Source organism: Ischnura elegans, chromosome 8 (genome assembly GCF_921293095.1).
Source record: "Ischnura elegans chromosome 8, ioIscEleg1.1, whole genome shotgun sequence".
Classification (NCBI taxonomy): Eukaryota; Metazoa; Arthropoda; class Insecta; order Odonata; family Coenagrionidae; genus Ischnura; species Ischnura elegans.
In genome coordinates, this window is record NC_060253.1 from 49,941,231 (window position 1) to 49,961,347 (window position 20,117).

The 20,117-nt window shown below is 36.2% G+C and overlaps 2 protein-coding genes across 3 annotated transcripts; both read right to left on the reverse strand.

The window, feature by feature from the left end:
* Positions 1–4,871: 4,871 nt before the first annotated feature.
* On the reverse strand, positions 4,872–18,949 carry LOC124163260 (male-specific lethal 1-like 1). Of its 2 annotated transcripts, none has more exons than XM_046540039.1 (7): positions 18,189–18,949; positions 16,798–17,386; positions 16,243–16,540; positions 14,603–14,875; positions 9,485–12,145; positions 8,594–9,344; positions 4,872–8,301 (listed from the first exon to the last, which is right to left on the reverse strand). In XM_046540039.1, exons 1-5 carry the CDS (start codon positions 18,594–18,596, stop codon positions 12,055–12,057), a joined length of 1,659 nt encoding a protein of 552 aa, XP_046395995.1. In that variant the 5' UTR covers positions 18,597–18,949; the 3' UTR covers positions 4,872–8,301; positions 8,594–9,344; positions 9,485–12,054. The 2 variants fall into 2 exon arrangements, with proteins under 2 accessions (XP_046395995.1, XP_046395996.1); XM_046540040.1 differs by lacking the exon at positions 18,189–18,949 and adding an exon at positions 17,615–17,945.
* On the reverse strand, positions 8,574–9,511 carry LOC124164408 (vicilin-like seed storage protein At2g18540). The gene is made up of 2 exons (XM_046541731.1): positions 9,485–9,511; positions 8,574–9,344 (listed from the first exon to the last, which is right to left on the reverse strand). Exons 1-2 carry the CDS (start codon positions 9,509–9,511, stop codon positions 8,574–8,576), a joined length of 798 nt encoding a protein of 265 aa, XP_046397687.1.
* Positions 18,950–20,117: the final 1,168 nt, after the last annotated feature.

Sequence of the window (20,117 nt, forward strand, 5' to 3'; positions counted from 1 at the left end):
ACTCCAGTGCCTATCTCTCTGTCTGATTGTAAACCTTTACACACAATTTCACACTGCAAAATGTTGTGCCTTTTAACGTAGACTGACATGCTTTGTTTATGTCCTCCCGTAACATATTCCTGGAGAATTATGTTAATGTTTTTTTTAACCAATAATTTTTTTTACCAGTTTCTGATTAATGTAAGTTTCCAGAGTGCAAAGTCATTGAAAGCTAACATTTACTGTTCTCTTTACCCTGAGTCACCCAGGCCAGTGAATTTTTGGAAGGGAGTTTGGAAGGAACTTATTTGGAGTAGAGAACGATTGAGCTAGCCTTGACTCCCAAAACATTTTGGGATATTTATATGGCTTGACCACCACACTCTATGGTCATATCTCCAGTGGCGCCGACTGCATGGGGCCTGAGGGGGCCCGAGCCCCCCCAAAAATTCGTTACAGATGTGAGGAAAAAATGTGTCAGGCTAGTCAATTTTCCCCGGAGTGTTCAGATATGGAGATCCAAGTGATCAGGGTTCTGATGTTGATCATATGACTCTTCTAAAATGCTTAAAAACTTAAAATTTACTACTTATAAAATTTACCGGGGCAAGATCCTCGGTTTGGGCCCCCTCAATATTTTTTGTAAGTCGGCACCCGTGCAGATCTCTGCTTAGGTTGGAACACCAGATTGATGGTAGTAATTAATATTAGTTCCTTAACTGTCAAAGTTTAACATACGCGTGCATACATTGAGTCAACATACAATGATTAAGATATTGCAATGCATCCTTAAAACACTATTAACACAAACTTATATAAAGAAGCTGCATATATATACTAACGACAAGTCACAAAAGAAAGTAGAAGCCTCAGCTTCTTGGGGACCATTTATGTCAAATGCATGCTTAAAATGCCATGAACTTAGCAGCAACTACTTAGCAAAAAATTATACATTATTTGCAAAACATTTCTTATAAGAATTCCTCAAAGAATTATTTGTTGCCAACATAAGTTATTGGTGACTTAAATGTCTGCCGCATAAAAACTCGAAATGTATGCTACCCGCATAACATTCTTATAGAATCCTATAAGAAATGCATAGTTCTTATAAGAATTCTGTAAGACTTATAGAATCCTATAAGAATTTCTGTAAGACTTATAGAATCCTATAAGAATTTCTGTAAGACTTATAGAGTCCTATAAGAATTCTGTAAGACTTATAGAATCCTATAAGAATTCTGTAAGACTTATAGAATTCTATAAGTCTTACAGAATTCTTATAAGAATTTCTGTAAGACTTATAAGAAATTTCCAATAGGGATTAGAAGGAATATGTATACGATTATGAGGAAATCTCTCATTAACCACTCCTATTTCCACTTTATAATGACATCACTGGAGGCAAACTTGGAACCACTGTGATTATGAATGATGTATCATTTTTTATGCACCAACAATTGTAGAAATAATAATGAGAAAATACGGTTGCAGAAATGTTTTAGTTGTCATGCTTCAGAATTTTTCTTTCAAAATGTGATGTGCAAAAAAATATGAGTTAATGGAAGTAAATGAAAGCCATTTTCGGAATCAACAAAAGATAATCATTAAAAATTAAAAGAACAAATCCGTCGCATCCTTGTTTGATGGATTATGGTCGTAATGAGCATTTGGCTGAGATGGACAAGAAACACTAATTTGTAAATGACACCTGAGCCCGAACTTGAGCTATCTTACTGGAAAAAAACCTAAAGAATGGAAATTGAAGGCAATTTTGCTGATGTAGTTTCAACAAAAAATTTCCACGCAAGCAGGTGAAAGAAAACTTCTGAGTATGAAATAAATGAACTAAAAATTAAATATGCTTAGCCATTCATCCCATATTTTGGCAACAAATCGTTCGCGAATCTCAGATTCAGATTCCGCACCCTAATCAGAAAGTCATTGAAGAGGAAAATCAAACGCCTCAAGACTGTAATAGGCCTGCATTTTGACTTGATTATTCGTAAGCTTTAAGGGGGCATCCATTACGTTAGGAGTTTAGGGAGGGGGAGGAGGTCAAGCGGATTGTCACACAATCTCAAGTGGGACGATTGGGGGTCCTAGCATATAACACGTAATTTTTTTTCCTCAAGAAACAGAGTAAAATTGCGATCTCATTAATTTTAAATACTACTCTGGCCTAGAATTAAATAAATATAATAAAAGAATTTTTAAAAAATAAAACCAAAGTAGATTCTAACATAGATTAACATATTTATACTAAAAATACACATCTAGTGTGAGATTAGAGGGAGTGGGTAAAGCAAAATCTCACGATTTCTTGACATGTGCTCTAAATGATATAGAACACCCTCAATAACTTTGAGTATCAAAGTTGCCATGTAGGAAACAATAATGAAAAGAACCGGGAACAGAAGAAGCAATGCGACCCAACCTGAGAATAATTATGTATGGCTAGGATCACTGTGAATATGTGTACCTTATATCGGCTTTCTAATTTCAATAGTTCAGCTATAACACCGAAAACAAGTGGTAATACAGCAAAAATAGATTCTATGATGCTATATTTGCTAGAGGTTTATTAGGTATTCTGCCAATTAAGGTAGGTTTCCATGGAGCATTTAAGAAGTATTCTGGCAGATTTCCCTCTTAAATTATTAATAATAAGGCCTACTGCTTTTCACTCTATCTGAAAATCCTATTTCCTTCCTTCCTCTTCCTTGTTTATGCAACATTCTACCCTCTGACACTGTTTTCAACATCCCCTCCCCACTAAATCCATATCTTCCGTCTCCTCTGTATCTCATCTAGACGCTGCCTCTCCTCACCCACCATGTCCAGAACTTTGTCGTCCTCCTCCTTTCCATCCACTTCAACTTCTTGAAACCCCTTATCTTGAACACCTCCAGTATTCTCTCGTTCTCCTTCCTAAGAATCCATGTTCCCATACCGTAAAGCGATCCAACTCCAGATCAGACTCTTCACTAACCTCTCCTTAAAACTCTTACATAAAAATTATCTCATAAGCTTTTTCCTGTTCATGAACTACCTTTCAACTGATCTGGCATGGTTGGCTCTACCAGGAATATTTCCTGCCAGTGCATCTCTAGGTGCCATAGGAATGCCTTTCCACAATGTTGTAGCCCAAGGGAAAGATATGATGACTTAGTTACATTTCCTATAATTAGTTTAACAAACTTATCTGAAATTCAGTAAGCTCAAACATCTTAGGCTATGGGACATAATATATAATAAATTTAACTTGACCACATTCTCCTATTCTAGCAATATCACATAAATTTTGCCCACCTAAGCGGTCAAGGATGGCTACACTCCTTTATGACTGAGTAAGGATTTTCTTCATTGATCAACTGGGTAGGAGTGTGGGAGTTCTGGAACCACCTTATACAAAACTCTTTTGCAATGAGAGAGCACTAGAGTTGGGTGTATTTTAATACCAATAGGGAGAACCGTTATAAAAATTCATATTACCTTAACCCCATCAAATCTTACGTTATCACTTAAGAAGGCCACTAAATTGTTTTCAAGCTCTTTTTATAGCTGGTAGTGGCTGCTGCCATTTACATGTCATTTCAAGTTACCTGATACACAGGTTTACAGGAGCAGATTCAGGATTTTTTCCTGGGGAGCAAACAGGTCTTGCAGGCAGGCGATCTTATCATACTTGATATTAAAAACAAGATACAACAATATAGCACGAAATATTCTTTTTATTTTAATATGAAATAAAATGATTAGGGCTCCATTATACAAAAAACAAAATGAACGTACTGATAAACACATTGAAAAATTTGTCTATTTTTCAAGATTCTGGGGGAGTGGGGCTTATGCCCCTCCCCCCTCCCCTAAATCTGCCTATGCAGGTTTAGAATGGCATTTTGTAATATGGAGAACCAGAATAGTAGAAAAGGGGAATTTCATGAAGAGCAGATGCATAAATCTGATGTATTTGGCAATTTTGAGAGGGCAGGGGACTAGCCAAATATTTACATATGCAGTGGAACTTGGATAATTCGAACATCAAGGGATCAGTTAAAAACTTCAAATATTCCAAAAATTTGAATTAAAGAAGTCCTTGATAAATACGTTCAAAAGAATAAAATTTATATTTCCAATCAAAACTGTTTATTAAATTGACTCTTGAAATATAAATACTTCGATTAATGCCTAATAAAAAGATTAAAGTAATCTTTAAAAAGGAATATTTAGTTCGACAAGCTACAAAGTAAAGTAGAGTAACATTTTTATTCTAAACCTTAACTAAAACAAAACCTACTGTTTTTCAAAAGAGGATGATATTTTTGCCTGTTTACTTAAAATAAGTCTCTCGGCTGTTATAAAAGATTCTAACACATTCAAAGAGTTCAAGTATGAATCACTTACATTAACACCTTCAGGGCTATAGATAATTTACACCTTAAATCGACACACTAAAAATTTGAATTATCCAAAATAAAATTCGAATTATCCACAATTTTTTAGCATTGCTTGAATAAAAAAAATATAGAGACTAAGAGAAATATTCGAATTAAACAATACTTTGAATTATCTAGGTTCCACTGTATTAGAAAATGGCAAAAATTATTCAACGAAATACTTTCATTCAAAGCAAGGGTGGGGTAAACTGTATGGCACCATTGGTTTTGGACAGGAGTGGCTAGTAATAACATTAAATTTCCACCCCAAACCAAGGAAGGTTTTAGGACTTCAATGCCTTGTGACACTCCACCTCATTGGTAGGCAACATAATAATAAAGCTCTCTAAAGCCTTATCCCCACACAAGGTTTTGGGAGTCACCACCAGGCTAACTCAGGCAACAGATGCTTGGACTTTCAACTCCGGCAAAAGATAAAAAACAGAAAAGAAGGAATCTCTTCATTTTTACTTTATTCAGACCAGGTATTCGAAATATTTGGAAAACAAGCCCATTAAGCCCAGCCCAAACATAAGCTGGAACTTAGGTGTTAAATACCAAAATGATAAATTTTTACAATGTACAGTACTGTTTCCAGTCATTTTTTAAAATATAATTTGACATAATATGGAATGACTCTAGCTAATTACTTACATATTAGGTGGCATACAAACAATCACCCGAAGCATCAACTAACCATCATTAGACCCTTTAAACGAATCTAATATTACTGAGTCACATAAAGCCATTATTTGATATGGATAAGCCAGACTAGTCAAGCTACAAATATGTATACAGTTATAAATTTATATTTATATACAAACACATATGATGAATTTGGGACAATTATCATACAAAGGTATTCCACACATATTACTCAAACAGTTGAAGACATATATTTATGCATAGTAGAAAACGAATTTTTAATCACAATAAAAGTTTTCCAAAAGAAAAACTCAACCCATTTTCACAGTCAAAGAATTAAGGATCCCAAAAAATATTTAATTGGAGAACCCTCCAAGTCTTCAATCCACATTATAAACTTCCTTTTCTGAAAGCAAAAGTCAAGTTAAACAGCCAAAAGGAACGGCAAAGGTGCAGACATTTAACACGACTAGCCGGAACATTGGTCAAATAAAATTCAAACAATTGTACAGTCATTAACTACCTTGCATTTAAATTATTAAGGACGCTGTCTTCCATGAATAATTTTCTGCAATTCCCCAAGAATATGCAATTGAATGGGATAAACTCTTCGCTGAATATAAAAAATTCTTCAACAAATTGTACTATAAAAATAAGAAGTACTCAACATTTATGAGTGAATTTAAAATTTTTTTTAAAGCATCCCACTACAGATAAAAAATTCTACATGACAAAACATTTTCAAAATGTGTGTACATAACTTTAATTAATTGCATAATGTATTTCCATCGCAAAAGATGCGGGTACCACAATTAGTTTCCAGTTAATCATTGATTTTTTTCAGGAAATTTAATCCAGCAGAGAGATTCAACAAAATTGTAAAAAACAAAGATTCCATCTTTGATTTCAAAATAACCATAGAGATAGCTGCAAATCTAGGTTCCCCTTCGTGACAGAAAATGAAAGGAGAAGAAAGATACAATGTGATGTTGCCTTCCATTCAAACTTTACAGAAAATAAATAAAGCAAAAAGTAATCACTAGGGGTGTAATGATTTTAGCATGAAATCATTAAAAATTATTACTGTAAAGAAAACACAGTCAAACACTCACTTCACCATCTAAGGATCCTGAATTTACTAATTTCAATGCAGCAAAAGAAAATCATCGAATGTGGAGATATTTCATGAAGCTCCTCTATCACATTCCCAGTGAAAACATAAAAAAACATAGAATGTTATTACCCAAAATAAAATTTTAGAGGACCAATTAAGAGAAATTACCACATCCCCTATTTATTAACTAGAGACTGCATAATGAAGAAAAGGGTACACTTCTACAGATGCATGTTATGATTTTCAATCATAAAGATATGATTCCCTGCAAGTAATTTTTATTCTAGGAATAAATATTTCCCAAACCAGGTGGCTCTCGTTCTAACACTCATAGAAGTATGAACAAAATCAAATTCCTCGGTAATTGCTCTATTATGAAACTTGTATACATTCTGTTAAGGCAAAAAAACTCAATCACAACAATCAACTAATATAAATCTTTACTAGTAGTATTCATTATATTCAAGGAAATAATAATGTGGATCCCTGACAAAAATAATTCTGAAAATCGTCCACTCTAAGGCAATTTAGAATGTACAAGTATCTTTCATTCAATTAATGAAGCTCTTAAAATGAATCTGGACAAACTATCATTGTTTGCCATCATTTAAAGATTATAGGGCCTTCTGCATGTCCCACTAGAGTTGGGTTCAGTAGCACCACTTTGTGCTGCAGATACCATGATCTGGAATTTCTTTCCGGAGTACTAATTATTATGGTATGCAAAATGAAACGATGTTACACCTTCAAACTTCCTTCATGACCCAATTTTGTTCAATAACTTAAAACAAAAATTAATTCCACTCAAGCTCAACATTGAACATTTAGCCAATGCATAGTCTTCCCTAACACCAAAATAGTCTTGTCAAAATATAGATACTGATGGCTACATAATAACTTTTAAATTCTGCAAAGGACTGGCTATCAGCAAAGTCCTCTTATTTATTACTATAATGAATTTCTACAATATGCATCAGTACCTAGTCTTCTTCAAAGCACAGCATGAAGAAGATAAACTGAAAAATGTTCCACAGCGAATGATGCCAAACATTTATGCCTCAGAATAAATGAAAATAAATGAAGACGAAGACCCCACTCTCTGCGGAAGAATATTAAATTTATCAAAATGGTTTAAATGGCAAGAATCTACCATTATTACTTTCAGAACACAGTTCCTCAGCCTAAAATATTTCCAAAAAGAACAAATAGCTGGAGTATTTTCGTAGATTTCTTTCTAAGGCAATTAATAAAATAGAGCAAGGAACCAAAATTTTCATGAAAATCTACAACCTTGTTTACAAGATGCATTTACCCGCACACATAAACACATTTATTCTTAAAATCCCAACAAATATATACCCTAGAATTCTCAAATGGACAAATGCATGTCCAGGAAATAGTCATTCTAATTTTGTGAATCTATCCACACATTCGTCCTACCATACATGTACACTCACGGGTAAATTCATCGCATATATAAAGCTTTGCTGTATGAGCATATCATATGGTAAGCAAATAAACAACTTAGACCACAAAGTATTTAAGAATATGGATATATCGAGAATTTTTGACTGGTAATAATGATCTTTTAATATACTACGGAAAATATATAATTTGTCAATACCTTCAAGCAGAACTGAAATATAAGGTATATGTATATATCATCCTTTACCCAAGCACAATGATCTAGCATACATATACCTGCTAGATTCAAATAAATACTAGAAACAATGAAGACCCTTGAAACTTGATTAAATCAAATTTACCAGGGAAAATGCTGAGAAAAACAACAATATACAGGTGAGTATATCAATAAATAGGAACATTTAAATATGCACACATGCACATCATCATAAACTCAAGGAGACTACATTCATAGATAAAACAATGACAAAACGTTGTTGGACAACCTTCTGATTGTGAAGAACTAAATGCTCTTTGAAAACAAAATAAATAAATATCACTCTTTCAGCCGATATGCAACACATGAGTTCAAAATTATTCTTACAGATGCGGCCCAAAAAACAATTCACCAATCTTTAGACACTGCTTTCCTTCACAAAGGATCTATCAGCCCTATATCTGAGGCAGAATATATGGGGAAACATCCGGGGCATCCAGGCATCACTAAAAGGATGGTCAAAAGAATATTACTGAACAGAAATATTAAATACCATACACCACCTAATCAAGTATACATATAGATATTTATGGTGGCATAGAGAGTTATAATAATTTATAAAGGAAAAAAATATTTTATAAAGGTACCTAGGCCAACGCCATGAGGGAAAAAATGATTTTTTAAATGCTTAATTACAATGGTGAATAATCGGCTTCCCAGGAGCCCGATCCGGATCCGACCCGGTGAATAACACATATTAACAAGCAATGAAAGTAAACTAAACCATTTGATACTCACTAAATATTTCTCCATAGGGGTGCTGGACGTGAGCCGCATTAGGAGCGTCCTGCCTCACAAGCGATAAGGGAACTTCCTCCCGATTCTCTGGATTTTCTACTTTTAAGGTCCTCACTTCATTATTATTACTGTTGTTAGCTTTGGCTGCCTCGTTCTGCCTTTTGTTACGCACGTACATTGCGTTTCGCTGCCTCTCCTCTCTTCTAAATTCTTCGTCTTTCCTTTTTTCTCTCATCAGCTCAGCATTTCTTGCCCTTTCTTTATTCCTGAACTCTTCATTCTGGCGCCTTTTTTGCATAATAAGAGCATTGCGCTCCTTTTCCATTCTGCGGTATTCTTCATCCTGCCGCCGCCTTCTCATGTATAAGGCATTCCTGGCTCTTTCTTGAATTCGAAAGGCTTCATCTTTTCGTCTGTCGCGCATATATAAAGTGTTTCGGATTCTTTCTTGGGCTCTATACATTTCATCCATTCTTTTCTCTCTCATGAGGAGAGCCTTCTTTTTCTTTTTACAGAAAGCATCATTGATGACAGAGTGAATGGGGCTATCGTTCATTCCAACTCGTGCGTTCCCCTGATCAACAAATAGAAGCACCTCAGGCAAAAATCTATGGCTCTCGGTGTCATTGTTTACCTTATTCATCAAACTTGCCTCTTCGATTTCAGACTTAGGGATCAATAAGGGAGGCTTTGCTGAAGTTTCACAGTTTATTTGTAGCTTGGCATAATTCTCCTTCGGCGAGAGTTTGATCTGGGAATGATAATGAGGCATGAATGCATATGGAAACTAGCCTTTCATTGCAAGTAGACGAAGTACTGACTGCATTTAATAAATACTAATAACAAGAATTACACGAAGAGCCAAGGTAAGGAAAGTTGGAGAGTACTTACATCCCAACTGTCAGGTTGATATGCCATTTTTCACAATAAGTCGCTGGAAATCACATCATAATACAAATACACTTCAATTTAAACGAAACATCGCATAAATGTCAAATACACTTATCGTTATTCATCTGTCACCGCCATTTGTATATGGTTGCTCACTTGTTTTTGTCGCTAAAATTTAACTTTGTGAAATTTACGCTTGAGCCATTATTTATATTTGTCGCGCCTGTTTACATTGAGAGCTCTTAATTCGTATTTATTAATGGTTTTATCTTTAACGTTTATTTTGAATGGTTATAAAATAGAAGAATATACAAATGTTTTGTTTCAGTTTTTGCCAAAACCAAATGATATGATTCTGCGGCCGCACGGTTATATCTATTTGATAATGACCTTCGTAGCAGCAAATACTTTTCTGGCTCATTATCATTTTATATCAGAATAATTTGTCTTAGCACTGGGTAAAGGGCATTTTTTTAAACTGACCAGCGACACCCCACGGTAATTTCGAAATTGTGCATTACCTTTCACGCCGTCCATTTTGAGTTCTTTATGGAAACCATGGCCATGGAAACATAAATAGCATTTTCATAGTTGGGCTTCTCATGATTTTTCTAAATTATATCTCTATTAATGTTCCCTACAGTACCCATTACCTATCTATGAAAGCCCTACTCGTAAAATCTACCTCAAAATCAGTCCTCGCAGATGTACTATACACAATGTAATTTCACCCTTCATTTCATCTCTATCCATATTTCATGAAACAGCTAATACCCCTCAATATTAGTGCTCAATCAATCTATTGTCATAATGGGGAATTCCGCTGAAAATGGATGATAAAATACACTGCACTGCCAAGCCAAGGTATCCTGTCCGCATCTATTCCACTACACAGTTCAACATAAGCCTGGAATAACAAGACTGGTCACCCAATTGATTCCGAAGCAATGCTTTAACTACAACTTAATTTTCGATCTTCATACAAATTATGTATTCTGTAGAACATTTTATAGGCAGGTGAAGTGAAATACCTCCGTTACTACTGATCCATTAAAGAGGAAACATTATAAACTATGGCTGAAGTTACAGAGGATACTATCACCATTTTGGAAATTGAGATAGAAAACACCGCTCCATATCCAGACCACTCTACAATTTTTGAGATTTCATGCCGATATTCAATGTGTAGATCACAAAAAAGACTAAAGAAATTAGTACCTTAGTAAAAATCTTATCAATTTGCACTCTTGAATTTGGTTTGCATATTTGCAAAGGATGAATCATTCTGAAGCACCAAAATAAATTTTACATTAAAGACCTTCAACTGTATAGTAAACCCCAGCTTTATGATGGATATCTACTCAACAGGACCATTTGGTCAGTTAAGTGAGCTAGCACAAAACAGGATAAGGAATAAATTTTATTACATCAAAGAACATGCAATTATTGGTAATCAGCAAAGACAAGGTTTAATGCTGCTATTCAATCATGGAAATGCTGAATGAAAGACCAACTTTAGGTTAAGTGAAATGTGGCAAGTGATATCTATACTGCATAACATACCTCGCACAATAATTGTAAGATGAATTAATAGTATTGTAATCCATCGTAAAGCAGAGTCTACTTTACAGACAAACTTAACTACTATCTGTCAAATCATTGGGATCAATCACATATTCATACCATTACTGAGAATCAAACGCAAGATTTTTCTTAAAAAATCATTTCAATGAATCGGAGTACAGTATTTGGACCAAGAACTTCTGGGAATGAAACAAAACAGGGATTAAAAATAGAACACTCAGTTTTAAATATTTAAGATGACACAAAATAAAAAAGTTTACAACATAATTAAGGTTTTCAATTGCAAACTGACACACAGTATTATCTAATGCAAAAATTTTCATTGCACAGTTGTTTTATCCCTAACTAGAGTAGCTGAACATTGAAAGCATTTAAGCATCAATGTAAGTAAAGACCCTAATCTTTTGATTGCAACAGAATAAAATATTAGCAGCCTTACTAATTCACTCATTAGGCCCTAAAACCTGTAGCATTAGAAATATTGTCTTTTGACTATCAGAAGAATTAAGCACTATTAACAAAAATAATTCGTCATATGCTCATAAGGCCAAATATTGACATTGGCCTCCATGGTAGATTTATTGATAGTTTCATCTAAATTATTTTCTTTGAATTTTAGCTTGCAGGAGAGTACAAATAACAATTGAAATAACAAAATATATACACAAACCACTTCTCAATGGTTTAATTCCTTATTGTCAGCCCTAATAATGAAACTTGGCTAATAAATACCCAATATTCACAGTGTATTCTATTTCACATTATTCACATTTACCTTCAGCACGCCATGGAACAGAGCTTTGACCAAAGTTCCAAAACATTTATACAGATTAAATATTATGTATCACAGTGTCTGTTTTAAGCAAAGCATAACCAAAGCTGACCCGATATGCCAACACCAGGCTGACACGACATGCTTTTGAGTTAACTTTGCTTAAGTGACTGGCAAATGGCCAACTCCTTCCAGCACGAAAAACCAATCACTTCTATCTTCGACCATCATATTTGCGCCGAGAATTGTTTGTCACTGGAGCTTCTGGCTTGCATCGTGGTGACCCCCATGATGTAGAGAATGTGCTAAAATGAAAAGAAAACTTGATCAGGACAAGATGAAATATATCCTGTGAAGAATATGAATGTCATGAACATATCTTCTGATGCCTTGGCGGGACAGATGCAATCCGTACTCAGGGTTCCCACTATAACTAAATTATTAAATTCGCGTTTTTTTCCAGGTTTTCTTGGTCTAAATATCATCAAATTCAAGGTCTGTTGATAAGACATTTTAGGCAGAAAAATTGATGAAGTAACAATCACCGCCCACACATTAACTAAAAATTTATCAACAGCGACAGGCACTGTGAATTCAAACGTAGCAATGAAAGTGTTATTTCTCATGATGCCACCTATCGATATCAAAATTTAGGTGTAGCTTAAGGTTGTGAGCGGCAAAATGGAGGGAGCAGTGAGGTAGGGAAGTAAAGAAGTGTCTGATTTTTCGCCAGGGTTAATGAACACTTTGTTTGCCGGTCTTCCAATCATAGGCTCAAGATCAATGTGTCGTCATGGCACATGGACCAATAATTGCACTTCGAATATACGTGTGGAGATAAATGTGAGGACAGTGTATGTATGTGGCTCGGCCTTGAAACATGATTGAAATATCATTTTTTCTTATGATCTATCAATTTTAGTCCTTTTTCTATAAGTTTGAGAGATTTTAAAGGCATATGATGAAATTCACGGCTATTTCCAGTTTTTTTCACGGTAGGCGAAATTCACGGCTTATTCACAGTTTTAAGGTTTTCACGGTTGAGTGGGAACCCTGGTAAGTACTACTTTCAAAATTGTCCACCTCCACCTCAGGGATCACAATTACTGCACGGCTATCACTTTTTTCATACCAGATGGTGCTCCAGATAACAACATTCACCTCAAAAGAGTTAAAGGCTAGCGAGATCAAATAGAGAACCATGATGTGAAACTACACCGTTTCTGAAATCATGGCACCTGGATTACATTAGGTAAGAATGAAATATTCCATAAAAACTCTGAAATAATTGTGCCATAGAATAGACATCATATGCATGCATGCTATCGGTGATTGCCACACACATGATACAATATGCATCAATAAAATATAGCAAAGTGGACAGCTGGAGAGTGCAGTTCAATTGCCATGAAGTAGGAAACTGTCTAGTTTAGTAACAGCGAATTGCGAACAATTATGGAAGGAAAAAGGAGCAAAAATGATCATGTAAGAGAGGCAAAGTAATAAAGTAATTGAGATGGAGGACTTAACTACGGTGACCAAGAGCCATGCAAAGGTGGTCATGTGAAGCATAATGGTGTTATTCCATCCCAGTTTCCTTTATTGGAGCACTCCAATTTGTTTCCAAGCATTGATGATAGAGCAGGGAGAAAATCATTCTGTGCGATCATGCTACAGTTGTATCCCCAGCAACTTAGGCCCAGCGCACATGGAGCAACTATTTTGTGACTACAGTGGAAAATCAGTTGTGTCTGAAACAAGTTTCCAAGTTACACAAAACTTCTGTCCACACACGGGTGCATTGATAAAGGTCTGCTTAAGAATCAGTTCAGTCGATTGTGCAATAACTGGAGTGTTAATTTCGAGTGGTACATGTTATTTTAAGGCCTGGGCTTGGCTGTGCGCACTTACTATGTCAGACTCAGACGAAGAAGACATTGTTAACTATTATCAATACCAAAGACGAAAGGTAGTTTGAAGTTGTACAGAAGTTCATGCTTCTCCACTGCTCTAACGCGCTTCATGTTGAGTTCTTGATCACTCGTGGTACGATTGACACTATACAGCTGGCAAAACACAACATGGTCTCATGCAACTGGAGTCTGCTACGCAACTGCAACCATGGTTGTATGTGACCGATTTCAGATTGTTTTTTGATTGTCAAAAACCATTTGAATCTGTATGCCTCCTAATTCCAGTACATAGTCAAGGTCACAAAACAATTACACGGTCAACTAGATTGCAACTGTAGTTGCAGAACAGTTGCACCATGTGCGCTGGGTCTTATGCATATTGCAAACGTGTGAAGAGGTCATTATGCAGCCAAGGTTGCATGGAAACCTGTGCTTTGGTAATTTTATCATTTGTTCCCTCAGCACCCCTGAGCATTTTCTACAATAAATCCCGAACACCTCCATTGGGACAGATAATAAAATCTCGACAGAACGTGCTTCAGTTTTTGAATAGGTTTTCGACACCATCCTAGCTCTATTTATGGAAGGGCGCTTGATCTTGTTTTTTTGCACCCTGTACTATATAATCCAGCATAATAACTGTACACAGCTTGAGCTTATTACTTTAGTTAATTACTTAAATTAGAAAATTATTCACACGCTTTATTTTTGATTGTTTACCGGGCCTAGTTGCTTTAGGCCACAGTTCAGTGGTGTGGATGGTGCATGGAAAGAGTAAATATGACTAAAAAAGCCTCTTCTGATTGGAATTGGGTATAAATAACATGAACAACATCAAATTATTCTAACCTGGGCTCAAATTTGACTAAAGGAACTCCAAAAGCAGAAACAGGCACGTCATCTGACACCTCCAAGAATTTCGCATCTTCAGGATCCGGCCAAAAGGACTCGATGTCAGAAGAGTCCTCTACCCTGTCCAACTCTTCCCCAGCAACCCCACTTCCAGCCTTCGAGCTTCGATGACTTCGGGAGTGCCGATGACTTCGTCCAGTACTTTTCACTCCTTCCCTTTGCTTCAACCTTTCGTACTGTCTTTGCTCCCGTATCCTCTGAATATCCCACCTGAAAATACATACACAGGTAATTATACCTTGAATTTCATCAAAATAGAATATTGAAAAAAATTACAAAATATCCTTGTTCCTCAATACCATTCAGATGTTTATTATGCTGCACCTCTTGAAGTCACAAATATAGATTACTTATACAATGGGGAAAACATCAATGGGAAGTAAGGTAAGTAAAGCAATTTGAAATGAAAATGCAACATGATAATTTGAAGTAAGGAAATAAAACGGGCACGACCCGGGTTTCGTAACTTGGTTACATCGTCAGGTGACTGATCTTGCATGCATCATACATTTATACACAAAGTACACAAGTGACTGTGAGAGGTTTCACAAAGTAAAGCCTGAAGTTATTAGTTATATGATAATTTGAACTTATGATAAAATTTGAATGACTAGGAAGTACATTGGTTTTAGCAGATCGAGATGAAGGTATACGAGTGCTCTTCTGCAGCAGTTGGTAGGTAGACAGATTAAATGTTGCCACAGTGCTTAACTCATTTCCACTATAGGCTCTTTATGTCATTACTATTGGGGGAAAAGCACCTTGTTTTTACCCAAAATACACCTTCATAGTCATTATAATCATCCATAACTAGCAAGCTATGCCACAAGGTCACCTCAAACAAAGTGAAGTTTTTGAAGAATTGGTCTGGAAATTAAACGACTCTGAATGGCACTAATGGATCTCAGACCACAACACTTGATCGTAGGAAATAATTTATGGTTTATTTTGATGGCAACCAAAATTTGAGCAAAGTCATTTTTTTCCCAATGCCACTAATGCTAACAATAATAAAAATTTTCAGCAGGTCTGCTAGGTATGAAGCCACCACTATTTAAGCTAGCTGATGATCTACTTCACTGCACCTTCATAATTCATGAATGGGATGGATGCAAACTTTTTCTGAGAAATATATGAAGTTTCCCAAATAAAATAATTCAAGGGTGGCATTCAGTGGTCAGTAACAGCTTGAAATGAATTAAATGTTTTGAACTTAAGGCAATTTCCATAAATTGCAAAGAATTTAAAAGTAATTTAACTTATATCCAGGGCTTGCTATCAGTACCCCTGCAGAAACAACAATCAGTTGTCAACGGCGAACAACACATCTCTAATATAATAACACCCAACCTCTAATTTATTGTCCAAAAAGTATACATACCAACTGAACAATCAGAACCAGTTCGGGCAGTAGAGAGAACTGATAACTAATAAATACCTAGCTCTGAAAACCCATCGCTTAAAGAATATCATCAGAAGTAACACGAAATAGACAAACTGACATAGCCATCCGGAACTTAAATCCAATTTGGCAATGGTTATCTGGCACTGGCACTCGTGGAACCACAAGTACTCACCGCTTCCTCCGTCGCTCATCAATTTCCAGTCTCATATGTCTTTTGTTGAAGACCTCATCACCAAGATTCTCGGTGCCCTCCATAGAATAGCAGCTCGTGCATACACGAATCCTCCAGCTGGGCACTTCAACCTCAACGCTCGGGGCTTGTGTTTTGGCTAGTTCGTCATTAGCTGCACACCAATGAAAGTCCTCATCACCAACAGGTGTGTAGTAATGCTCACTTGTGACCAATACGGCATCTCTTTTCACTAGCACAGCCGACCTTGTCCTAGCACTCCGAGATTCCCACTGGTTTACTGTAATAACAAAATTAAATTAATGAAAATCAACACATGACTGATCAGAACCTCACTCTCGTCAACCAAACGTCACAAGTCGCATAGCAAAACGTAAGCAACTTAAAAAATGCATAGTGAGGGAAGAAAGCACAATGTTAATGGCAAAATAAGAAGCAAACTAAGTTTGAAAATTAAACCAATCTAATTGCCACTGACTATTAAATTTCAAATTCTACATCGGGATTTTATCGCAAAATTATACGCTGAAAAAGCACCTTTGTTTGGTGGCGTTTTTGTAGAACGCTGAACATTTTGTGCACTGGACACCCTGTTACGACGACTAATAGGCTCAACAGAATCTTGCGAGTCCGCAACAGCTGCTCCATCCACTAATTGCGTGGCACCAGATCTTCTAGTTCCACTAGAAGGCGTGTCTGATGACCACGACGCTAAACGCCGCCTTCTCCTCCTGTTGTTTACACTACTGTCCGGTTCCGGGCACGGGCCATTCTCAAGTCTCTTCCTTTTGACACTCATGGAACTAAGAGGGGTGATGTTGGTGTTGCTGTTGGTGTTGTTGGGGAGGGTAACTTGAGGGAACTGAAGCACATTAGTTAAGAGGTTTATGCTAGGTTTTGCATCCACCATAACTGCACTCGGAGTAAGTGAACGAGTACCATTCCCAACGTCCATTTCCTCGTCCACCTCTCCATCACTACAACTCAAAGGAAGGATATTGTGTCCAAATGGCGAAGCAGGTGACCCAGGAGCAGGACTGCCGCAGTTCAAAGGTCCAATTTCTGACACTTCACGATGCTTTTGTAGATTCACCCTCCGGTCCATACGTTCCAATCGCTGCTTAAGCTGATAAAATCAGAAAACAACATTCAGCGTTAAAATAGGTGCGAAGTTGATAAAAAAACTAATTAACGAATTATGTGGGACGGAGAATCAAAAAACGCTTTAAATAACAAAAACACACACACATTGACGTGAGACACAAAGCACTGACATGGAGTTTGTTATTGGAGTAATAGATACATAATTATAAATAGGGAGAATGGAAAAATACATCTATATATACTTATTTACTTTAAAATAACCCGTTGCCGCAGTCATAAACAACAGCTATTCAAAATTTATCATTGATAAATTACTCCGAAAAAAACTTGAAGAACCGTCATATGGATTTTCATTTCCCTCAACGTTACCCGGCTGCCATAATGTAAACAAATGCTATTCCCTCAATAACACAACCGAATTTAACTATCACGATAGACTTTAGGCACTGAATTCCTGTACCAATACGTTGACAGAGAGTGGCAGTGAAAGGGAGTTGGATTGCGAAATGTTGACATCTCACAATAAACTGTTATTTGCGAATTTTAGGCTTTCTTCTGACTCGGCCAAGATCACGGGATTATAACAATGGCAATATAAGAGTAAATAAACACGACAAAAATGAGAAAGTTTACCCCATTAAAGAAAATATATATTAAAATTGTTCAGGACACCATCCCATGCCCTCATTTAGCTTTAAAAGAGGCCGCATATTTAAAAACGTAATTGTGTCAGCCATCTTGAATGAAAAAACTAATTAAAGAACGCTTGGAAAAAGAATACCAGTAAAATACGAGAAGCAAGCAAACAATAAGTGATTACTTACCGTTTCAACCTCTTGTCTCAACGATGCTAGTTCCTTGTCTTTCATCACAATTTGTTCTGATTGCTGTTGTATGAGATCTAAATGTAGCAATACCAACTCCTTGCAATGTATCATTTCGTTGTTCTCTTCCCTTAATGTCCTAGCCTCTGCCATACTAGCATACATATGATCCAATTCACAAGGATATGCTATTTTTCCATCTTTTGTATCCTCAGGACCGAAAGGATCGATCTCTTTGGTACAGGTGATATGTTCATGAATTGAGGTGACCATGTCGACCGGCGATCCAGCACCAAAATCACCAGCAACGCCAGGGTTTTCTCCGTTCAATTTGGACATTTTACTGACCAAATTACCTAATGATTGCAGCACAAACTTAAACACACCTTCACACGAACAGGATGTCATAGCATATTCAATATAAGCACCCAAAACACATTAACTCATGAAAACATTGCGGACGCGCAAGCCAAAATTTCCAAACTTCTATCATGGCCGACCACATGGTGTGACGTCAGAATAAGATCAATTTCTTATTGGTAGAGGAAAGATCGTTGAGATGTAATATTTACAGGAAGATGTCAATTCAAAGGCCTGCTGTACCGTTGATAATCTTTAGTCAATGCTCTCTAACTTGTAAAATAATGGATTATATTCTGACACAGAACGATTTTTGTTATTTGCGTAACTGCTGTCGTGAGTTATTGCTGTAGTAATTCCTTAAAATGTATCATTTCTCAATGCCTTCGCCTATCTGTGTTAACGTTCTTCATAAATATGCGTCGGTGGTAATGGAGTTACTTTGACTTATTTCCGACAGAAAATAATAATTCTCTCTCAAGATGGTGCTCTTGATGATTAGCGTGTAGGATAATTTGTTGAGCGTACAATCTTCAAGGCGAAAACTAATGGACAGGAGGATTCATTGGTAGTGAAACTAATATTTAAGTCCGTTGATTTGAGTTTTTTTCATTGCATGCAAATGATGGCATTTACCCATGGTCTCCCCATTCATTCCGCGTGAAATACTTAAAAATCTGATTCCATTGCCCCAAAGTGGAAATCCATCATCATAAAGTCCCACGATTTTGTTTGTGCTCCTTCATCATTGGACGTATCAGAGTTTCAAGCGAACGGGGAGATTTTGTGTGTTCATCAATACATATCTGTATAGAGTTTAAAATGCATTATATAACGTATGTTTTTCCATTTTCAATCAATTTTTATTTCGGTTGTATTAGTTGTTGCACGTCAATTAGTTAGAAAACATCTTGTTGTTGTTGTTTACCTTGGCTTGCTCTACAGCTGTTGTTTATCATTTATTGTTTTGGTTGAGAGTACGATTCGGAAAATCAAAGGGCGAGTCTAGTTACTAAGAAATCATTATCACGACACAGATATATGAAATAACATCAGTTAAAACTGGCCTTAATCTTTGCCCCTGTCAGTTATTTTCACTTTCCTTAGAAGGAGGAATGGTGTTTATCAAATATGAAATCTCTCGCTAGAATTATGATTGCATACAACCAACTCTTAATGGAATTTAGTCATTATATTCTAGCCTTTTGAGAGTTCATTGTTCTCAAGTCATCAATTGCTAGGTATGTAGTCACGCTTCTACTGCTGCATTAGCGTACGAACACAGCTGAGATAGCTACTTAATTTGAAAAAATCACTAGCGTGTCTCACACAATAGCATACTCGTGTCATGAGGGAAGAGTTCACATTTTGACTACCATTTGTCAATGAAATTGTTACGGAGACTTCCACAGTGATTAAATTGATAATGGTTTTTTGGGTTAATGACCACGTTGACTCCACTTCGATACCTAGAAAACATTTCTAAGTGAGAATAAAAAAATCACAGAAAAAACTTTGATGGAGACATCAGAAAGAAGATTAGTAAAACTTGGCTTCCAGTCATTTCTA